The sequence below is a fragment of the Rhipicephalus microplus genome, unplaced genomic scaffold (genome assembly GCF_043290135.1).
Source record: "Rhipicephalus microplus isolate Deutch F79 unplaced genomic scaffold, USDA_Rmic scaffold_21, whole genome shotgun sequence".
NCBI classification, from domain to species: domain Eukaryota; kingdom Metazoa; phylum Arthropoda; class Arachnida; order Ixodida; family Ixodidae; genus Rhipicephalus; species Rhipicephalus microplus.
The window spans coordinates 5,672,756-5,681,604 of NW_027464594.1; the positions used below are offsets into that span (position 1 = coordinate 5,672,756).

The 8,849-nt window shown below is 42.9% G+C and overlaps 1 protein-coding gene across 1 annotated transcript; it reads right to left on the reverse strand.

The window, feature by feature from the left end:
• Positions 1 to 2,056: 2,056 nt before the first annotated feature.
• Positions 2,057 to 7,199, reverse strand: LOC119159892 (3-beta-hydroxysteroid sulfotransferase). The gene is made up of 2 exons (XM_037412702.2): positions 6,962 to 7,199; positions 2,057 to 3,055 (listed from the first exon to the last, which is right to left on the reverse strand). Exon 2 carries the CDS (start codon positions 3,036 to 3,038, stop codon positions 2,079 to 2,081), a length of 960 nt encoding a protein of 319 aa, XP_037268599.2. The 5' UTR covers positions 3,039 to 3,055; positions 6,962 to 7,199; the 3' UTR covers positions 2,057 to 2,078.
• Between the last annotated feature and the right edge of the window lie 1,650 nt (positions 7,200 to 8,849).

An 8,849-nucleotide genomic window follows, 5' to 3' on the forward strand; every position in this document is an offset into this window, starting at 1 on the left:
TCACAAAAATTCCTCGGAGTGTGGTTCCAAGAAACTTTGTCTTGGAATACTCATGTTAATAGTCTCACATCCGAACTAAGTAAGACTGTTGGGTGTATTTTATTTATTTATTTATTTAACATATATTTAAAATAAATCCACTTATACCAATTTTGCTAAAAAGAAGATATATTTATAGCAATTTTGCTAAAAAAAGATATACTACGCTCTTTTTTATTGGCGTTTAAACTATAGTAGGCTAGTATGGGACACTACAAGGGAGAAGAATTTAAATAAGCTAGAAATATCACAGAAAAAAGTTCTCCGCCTATTCGATAATTAATATGGCAACCCAAGAGAGATGCCTAGCGGTCCATTATTCATAAAACATTCTGTACTCAAAGCAAGACAGGTGTATGGATATAAGCTATTACTTTACATTTATAAAAATAAACTCCACACTGTTACGGCACAGGAAGGCGCACTCAAATACTCGCTCCGTAAGCAACAAATTCGCGTTCCTGCTACTAGGACTGGATATGGTAGAGCCCTAACTGCATACCGCGCCCCACAGCTTTTAAATCATTTAGGTGAACAATTAAATTTTAACCTCTCATTAACGCAATTCAAATATCACATAAAACATGTCCTCAGTATTAGAATATAGTAAACATCATGTTTTCAATAAACTTCTTGTTAGGTTCCACTTATACTCTCACCTTTAGGTACAAAACGCGTGTATATACAGTAGTATGTACGTACATATGGGCAGATGTACGTATGAATATATGAGTGTATTATATGAATATATCAATAATTAAGTATGTGTTTTTTATATGTAATAAAAAAAGCCTCGGTGTCTGATTCTGTGTGTCTATGCAGCCTATTTTTTGTATTTATATGTCACCTATTTTTGCCTTTATGCTATTTCTGTGTTCTGTTATTATGCTGCTCCTTGTATTGCGATAGTTACTACTCAATGTAGCACTGTTTGCTGAACTTTTTTCGCGTAGCGAAGCCACGTCAGGCTGAATGGCCTTTAGCTTCGATTTGTTTTAAGGAACGCGTTATTCGAAGGTCGCAGGTTCTATTCCGGCTCCCGGCATGTTATTTTTTCACCCACTTTTCTTTCTTCTTATTTGGATTACATTGGTTCTAATAACTTCTCTATACATTCCTTGGCATTATTGCTACTATATATATATATATATATATATATATATATATATATATATATATATATATATATATCACGTGGTAAACAAAGCAATATATTCTCGAAAGTTTAAAGAAATGCTACAGTGTAGCTATTGTTTCCGAACCATGACGCACACTTCCTGTTATACAAATGTGCGTGCGCTAATATGGCCGGGTTTAGCTCATCTCGATGATCACTTTTATCTAACGACACTTACATCCAAAACTTTTCTTCTTCATTATCATTGTATTATCTATAATTGATTCATTCGATTTAGTAACCATACTACCACAAAGGTGTTGAAAAATTCCTTAGTATGGCGGCTAGTGCCGTATGCCCAAACCAAGATGACAGTCTTTAGTGTTGCGATAGCTGTTTGCTTGCTTGCTTGCTTGCTTGTTTGTGTGTGTGTGTGTGTGTGTGTGTGTGTGTGTGTGTGTGTGTGTGTGTGTGTGTGTGTGTGTGTGTGTGTGTGTGTGTGTGTGTGTGTGTGTGTGTGTGTGTGTGTGTGTGTGTGTGTGTGTGTGTGTGTGTGTGTGTGTGTGTGTGTGTGTGTGTGTGTGTGTGTGTGTGTGTGTGTGTGTGTGTGTGTGTGTGTGTGTGTGTGTGTGTGTGTGTGTGTGTGTGCATAAAAGGCACAGGCTACTATTCCCTACAACAAAAATAATCGTTGCTTACTCCGTGCACTCTAAACTGAATTCCACTCGGCCAAACTCATTCAGCCTCCCGATTATCTCTGAGACTAGGTGAGCTTGAAAGTGAATTAAGGGGCTTACCTGTATATGCAAAGCATCAGACAGTTTCATTTTCTTCATATTCATTTGACTAAGTTAGCGAATATGATGGAGCAAACGATGACACTAAAGAAGGAAAGTATCGTAAGGGCGACAGAGAAAACTGTTTATTCATCTTTCTGAATGCGCTCAATCGCTTCAGCTCGAATGTCCTTCCACAGGTCCATGAAAGACGACTTCCTCTCCGCTTCCAGAATCCGATTCTCCATCTTTCTTAGTAGATCAGGTGTAAAGTAACTCTTCCAGCTACCGACTTTGCCGATTCTCACGTAACAGTACTTGTTCTTGTCTCCTTCGTGGCCTTCTTTGCAGGTTATCTTGCGGCGAGAGAGCACTTCGTTCCATTGCGGGTTTCCTTTGCCACTCATATCAGCAACCACCACACTGCGCATGTAGTCAGGCTGCGATCTCTCGAGCAGTTTTTGTAGCAACGTGTCGTGTTTCTCCAGATCGCGGCCATACTTCTCCCCCAGGAAGTAGGCCAGCCTCAGCGCCACCTCTCGGGTGTTCCTCTTGAGCTCTTCGTAGGTGACGAAAAACATGTTCAATTCTTCTCGCAGAGCGTAGCCAGCTGCTACGTGTTCAAAGTAGTCGCCGTAGCCAAAATCGCCACCAACAAACGTGTCGATGAAATCTTCGAACGAGCCGTCTTGGAATTCGAAAGTACTCATGTTGGTCGCCATGTGGTAGAAGGACACGCAGACATCCCAAGGATTGCGGGCGATGTAGACATACTTCCCTTCTTTGGTCATCGAGTGCTTGTCCAAAGGCATGTGTGTGACGAACGTTCTCAGAGGTAGAGATGAGCTGAATTCCTTGATGTTCATGTACTCGAGGAAGCGCCACTCTTTGGCAAACTCTTCGTACGTGGGGATGGGGTCTCCCTCTCTAAGAATTAAATGCATGATGTACAAAATCCAATGCGTGCCGTTCTTCGGAAACGTTGTCTGCACAAGGTCTCCATTCTTGGCTCGGAACTTGAGACCTTCTTTGAGAAACTCGGGCTCCACGGCGACGCATCTCCGAACCCCGTCTATTACCTTAAAGGCTGGCCTTCTTGTCTGCATCTTCGTCTGGCTTTTCTCTGAAAGAAGTAAAACATGAGTTTAAAAAACATTTGTTCTACACAAGATATCTATTATAAAAGAAGATTCTGGGACCTTGGCCCGGGATTTCGGGCATTCACAATGTCACGATTGCACTAATCATCCATTTGAAGGTGATCAGACCTCACGAGCGTTTCTGTAGTTTGTGTTGTGTGTGTTCTCAAGACTGTCGATTTCTTTGTTTTTTCTTTGCTCTTAATCTCACCTAGTATTTCCCTTTCCCCCACCTTTTGTGCAAGGCAGCCAATGGAGCCAAGCTTGGTTACCGTCTAGCTTCCCGTGTCCTTCGTTTCTAGCGCTTCCTCTGCATATATATATATATATATATATATATATATATATATATATATATATATATATATATATATATATATATATATATATATATATATATTTATTTATTTATTTATTTATTTATACTTTTTGGTCTGTAATGCAAACTGTTCAGGCACTGCAAAAGCCTTTAAGTGCCTGCTATGCTCTTGAACGCGTTTTTAAAAAATGTAATACAACGTCAAGTTCTTTCAGCTGAACAGTTCGTAGACCACTCTTCGAACTTAGTGAGAAAAAAAACGCGTACGTTGACCAATACACACGGCTACGAGCATCTCAGCTAAACCTGGCATTCGTACACGGCAAATAAATTGAGAAGTGTAGCGCGGAGTTGTTGTTGAGAAATGGAGCGCTGGGTGTTACTGCCTGCCAACTCCATAGTTTGCTGACGTTACACATTGAGCCACATTCGTGCACAGGAATCGAAATTGGGGGAAAGCATTTCAACGCGTTAACTGAAGGTGATGACGTGCGCGGATGTAATATTTTTCGCCAGTGCCCTCCATGACGAAAAAAAAAAGAAAATCGTGGAGTATTACGTCATGCAGTGAGCCTTGGCAAGCCAACCAGTCTTGAAGCTAGAAGAGTGAAGCCTGCAGAGCGGCAATACCACGTAAAAATGAGTTTAGCTGAGACATCGTGGTATAACGCCCAATAGCGTTTAAATGAAGCACGCTTGTTCGGCGCAGACTGGCCGGCTTATGGAAAAGCTTCATAAGTGGCACGCCACCAGGAGTGCTAATTAAAACCCACCGCCCACTCCGACGTTTTCATCAAGTGTTGGGACGACACGGGGGCCTTCAATCGCATGGCAGAATGCTCTCTATTTTTCTTCCTACATAGCACCCATCCCTCCTTGCTTTAATCTGGTGCGCTCGTCGATACCAAAAGAGAGTGAGAGCGCTCAAAGCAGATGACAAATACCGTTAACTCCGCTCGTGCTTGAAATATCCGGCAATCTTTCGCGACAATCGAGTTGTGATGCGAAAGAACTCCTGTACTGCGGCCATTTGACCGACTACTTGGAAAAGAGCTTTATGGCACCTTGAATACTTGATCATGTTGAGCCCGTGATAGCTGTTTTAGGCTGCTGTGTCGCGTACCGCGCATATTATCCGGAAGAATATCTCAATTTATTCCAACATTTCAGCTTGCTGTAGTTGGCCACACACTTATTTAATCTGCCTAAAAGAAGTAAATTGAGCAAGATCTAGCAGGGTGTTCTCACCCTCGTCTTTCAATATTTGAACGTGACAGTGCCATCAGGCCCTATTCGCCTCGCTTTCTCATTTACTTGCCATTGGTCGTCTCTCATTGGACGCAACCACGCCGTTAACGGAGGAGCGTCTGTTTATGCCGTATTGGCCGTTGTGAACTTTACTGGGATTCTTGCAGGAAGCACAGGTGCCAAGTACCTACTTCATCGCAACTCGTCGTTTTGCGAACTATACACGCGCGCCTGCGTATCTGCTGACATTGTCGATGATGTGACTGATGACGGTGATGAATGATTAGGGCTGAGCACTGTTCAATGGGTGGGCAACAGGAATCCACCCACTTTTTTCGCGACTCCTGGGCGTGACGCCTTTCGCGACTGTGTGCGCTTCTGTGATGCCATAATTATCTCCAAAGCAACTCCGCCGTGGCACGCCTGCATGAAGTCTTTATTTGAAGCATTTTGGAATACTGTCGTGGCTATCTGGCATAAAAGTTCACCACAACACTGCATCCCCAAGTTTCAATCCTGTTGAAAACCAGCTCATCTCTAAAATGCATCGGAATTTTAGCCTCATGGGAAACGTCACTGACATTCTCTTCCCCTACGTTTTCTGTATTTTTCGTGTCCGTTTCCTTCTCTTTCTTTCTATAAATTTTTCTATGTCTTTATTTCTTGAGTTTCTCTCGTTCTTGATTTTTGATTACACACTCTACCACCCGGGCTCTTTAACGATATTGCGTCGACAAAACGTACGCTGTCAGCTGAAACATCTTGCCTCAAGATGCAATAAATACCCGCTGACCTAGAACACGTCCCGAAGCGGCAAGCGCAAAAGATAGGTGCAAACTACTTGACTTCTTTCAAATGACAGCTCTCAGAACGCAATGTCACCCAGGCTCAGCGTCAAATGACACCTCCCAGGCGTCTCGTGACGCTCTAATAAAGCCGATCCATTGCATGGTTCACAGAAGCCACGTTCATTCATTGTGACAACAAACATTCCTTCCTAGCAACAAGGACCAGGAAAAATATCGGATACTGTATCCAGCAAGGGCCAACAGCTGATCAAATAAGAATTGAATGCGATGGCATTTCGGGCCACGTTCGCATTGAATTTTTCAGAAGCTTGCCACGCTTTGCTTCTGCGTAGACACCTCAATTGTGCCGGCAGGGAAAGAGCGTGTGTGCGCGTGGCAAACTTCCACAGAGGGCCTAAGGCAAGTACAGTTTCGAACCAACGGTACCTTGTACTTTGTAATTAACCCCTTATTGAAGTAGCGTAGCGTCCACTGTACGAACGGCCTCCAATTCGAGCACGTACGCAGGTTCACACTATCTTGATGCGGCAGCGTATATGATGGAATATGGTTGAGCTCTCTCTAAAGGGCGTGCCGCATTAGATCCCTCACTTGTTATTCAGTCCGCATGGTGTGAAAGAGTTGTGCAATACGCTTCTGCCAAGCAATGCCATGCCTGTTAATGAGTCTCCTCGCCCGACATGACACCTTCGAATTGAACTTTGCGACAGCCCTTTCCAGCATTAGCGAACTCTTGACAGCCACCCAGAATGTCTGCGTTTGAATGCGGCTCGAACCCAGCAGGTTTTTTTATTACTTGCATCTATCGGGATTTTCGGCTCACGAGGAATACGTATTTTTCTTTTAGAGGCAAGGCCACCAATGCTAAGGTGGTATTTTTTATAACACGGGCTCTTGAACGCCATCGCGTACAAATACTTTAGTGCGAAACTGCTTTAGCGCAGCTCAGTTTAAGTGTGAAGGAAAGATACCATGCAGTCAAGAAGGGGAAAGAAACACACGACAGTTTGAGCGCTAACTTACAATTTTTGTTTATTGCGTACTCTTACAACGCATTATGAATTGAGCTATATCATGTGTTGTAAGGGTAAACATTAAACAAAAGTTGGAAGTTAGCGCTCACCCTGTCGGCTGTTGTTTTTTTTTTTTTTTCGTCTTGACTGCATACTATCTTTCCTTCACGCTCAAACTGAGTTGCGCTAAAGCAATATCATTTTATCATACAGCAGCTCGCCCAGTCAGCAGTACTTTAGCGCGAATCACTCTGAATATGTGAAATAGTCTCATTGTGAATTATGTTGTCAGTTACCATTAGCAGAATTAGGCAAACGAAATGCCCAACCGGAGCATACGCGTTGCGCAGTGAAGTATTTGTGAAATGAAAAAAAAACTTGAAAAGAAAAGATATAATCAGAGCAACTAGCACACTTGTATCAATGCACTCCCCACCTAAATTGCACTAAAAACCCAAAATTACACTCAGAATCAATCCAAAAGAGAGAAAACCAACTCACCTTATCTTTATTTGCAAGTACGATTCAACTTCACACAAGTGGTCTTCGAACTTGGTCTATTGTTGAACACTAATCCAGAAAGAGTGCCATCGTGTCCCGTTGAAACTTTCAGCGAGTGGTGTTCATTGTGCGAGAGCGAGCCCGCTACTGAAGTCCACACCAGCCCTAGTGAGTCTTTATTATTTCGCTGGAGTCCAGCCGGTGGCCAGCTGCCCAACGTGTAACTTAGACGTTTACCAGTGCTGACCTTTTCAACGTTTCTAGGAGTCTCTAAGTCAAGACTCCCTATCAGTGTAGGAGGATGCATGGCGTAATCATGCTTTTGTTTGCGCCGTTTGCCATATCGTAAATGCATACCACGATAGCGCACGCCTCGCAAGTGCACTTTTCTCTTCCCAAGCGCGCAGTGCAAGCTCAGTGCACCCAGAAAACAAGATTCCCAATTTACAACACTACAGCAATTCCTACACGTGTTAGCTTAATTTGTGCAATGTAATTTTTGAACTCGCCCTACTGAACGTGCCACATTCAATAAAATCTTCTTGTTTGTTCAACACAAACAACTGAGCACTGCTCTACATATCACCATAGTTTCCTTAACGTGTGCAAAGACACTTCGAATCTCAGAACCGTTCTTTGTGCCACACACGGCACAATAACTAAGAATCAAACAAAGCTACTCAATAAATTTGTTGATGAAAGTGGTGGGCTAGTTGGTTTGGTAGCATTCTAACAAAAAAGCAGCGCGAAAAGACAAGGATAAAACGGGCACACGCATGAGCCTGACTCACGATTGAATTTCATTTGCCGCTGTGCATGAAATGTACAGTATACAGCAAAATAAGAAGACGTTTAACAATCTCTTGCACTTATCATTCACCGATTCTAATCACTTGCTCATAATCCCTTTTATTTGTCAGTCAGTGACGTCATGCTTACACATGCCGCGTCCTGTTTTTCTGTGTGTACGTACAGTCCACAGCGCATACCTCACTTATCAGCAGACTGACGAATGGCACATTGGCATAGTGGGTGACTCTCTAATTCATCAAATTTAGGTGGACGTGTAGTGCGTGCATCTAATGTGCTGTGATGTGGTGGACATACGGTGGGCATATAGCGGGTACCTTGCATGTGCTGCGCCGGACAACGGACAACGGGCAAGCCTACACGCTAAGGCGATTCGCCCCTTAGAAGAGGGATGACAAGAATCAGCAAGCAGGCTTACACTGTGTGAGCCAGGAGCGTCGTCTCTCATTTTGGTTAATTGTTGAAAAATAGTTTATGAGTGGTCCGCTCGTTAAAGCTTCAATAACCGTGCGCGGCAGCGCTGCAGACCTAATCAATGTCAGTAATATTTATGGAAGCCTAATAGATGTCACTCATTGAACGAAATTCAGTTGTCATCGTAGCTGTATTACAAAAACGTTCATCTGGGGAGAAATAGCACTATAGGAGAGATATTGTTACCCTCATGATGCATCGTGAAACGGTGCGAGCTTGTGTTACCATGCTTCCCTCATATCTTCTTGGTCAGAAATCATTTTAGCCGGGCATCTACCTGCATTTCTTTATTTCTTAACATACGCTAACCTTGAATAATAGTACATTATGAAGTCATAATAAAACAATAGCATTTTGTATTACTCACGTTCCCTCACTATCTAACGAATGTAGACAAGAATGTCGTGATCCTCTCGTCTAAGATGATTTGTTCGCTCATACGAAAGCACACAGCTGTGAAAGGGAGGAAAGAACGGGAAAAAAAACAAGCAGGGTTAATAATCACTTTGGAAGGACCGCTATGCTACCCTATACACAAGTAGGAAGGCGAGGGAGTTTTAAAGAGAGAACACAGTGGTGAAAGCTTACTGCAGAGCTAGATAAC

What these genes read in the sequence shown, in the direction of transcription:
- LOC119159892 (XM_037412702.2), bottom strand. Translation starts at nt 3,038, where the DNA reads ATGCAGACAAGAAGGCCAGCCTTTAAGGTAATAGACGGGGTTCGGAGA.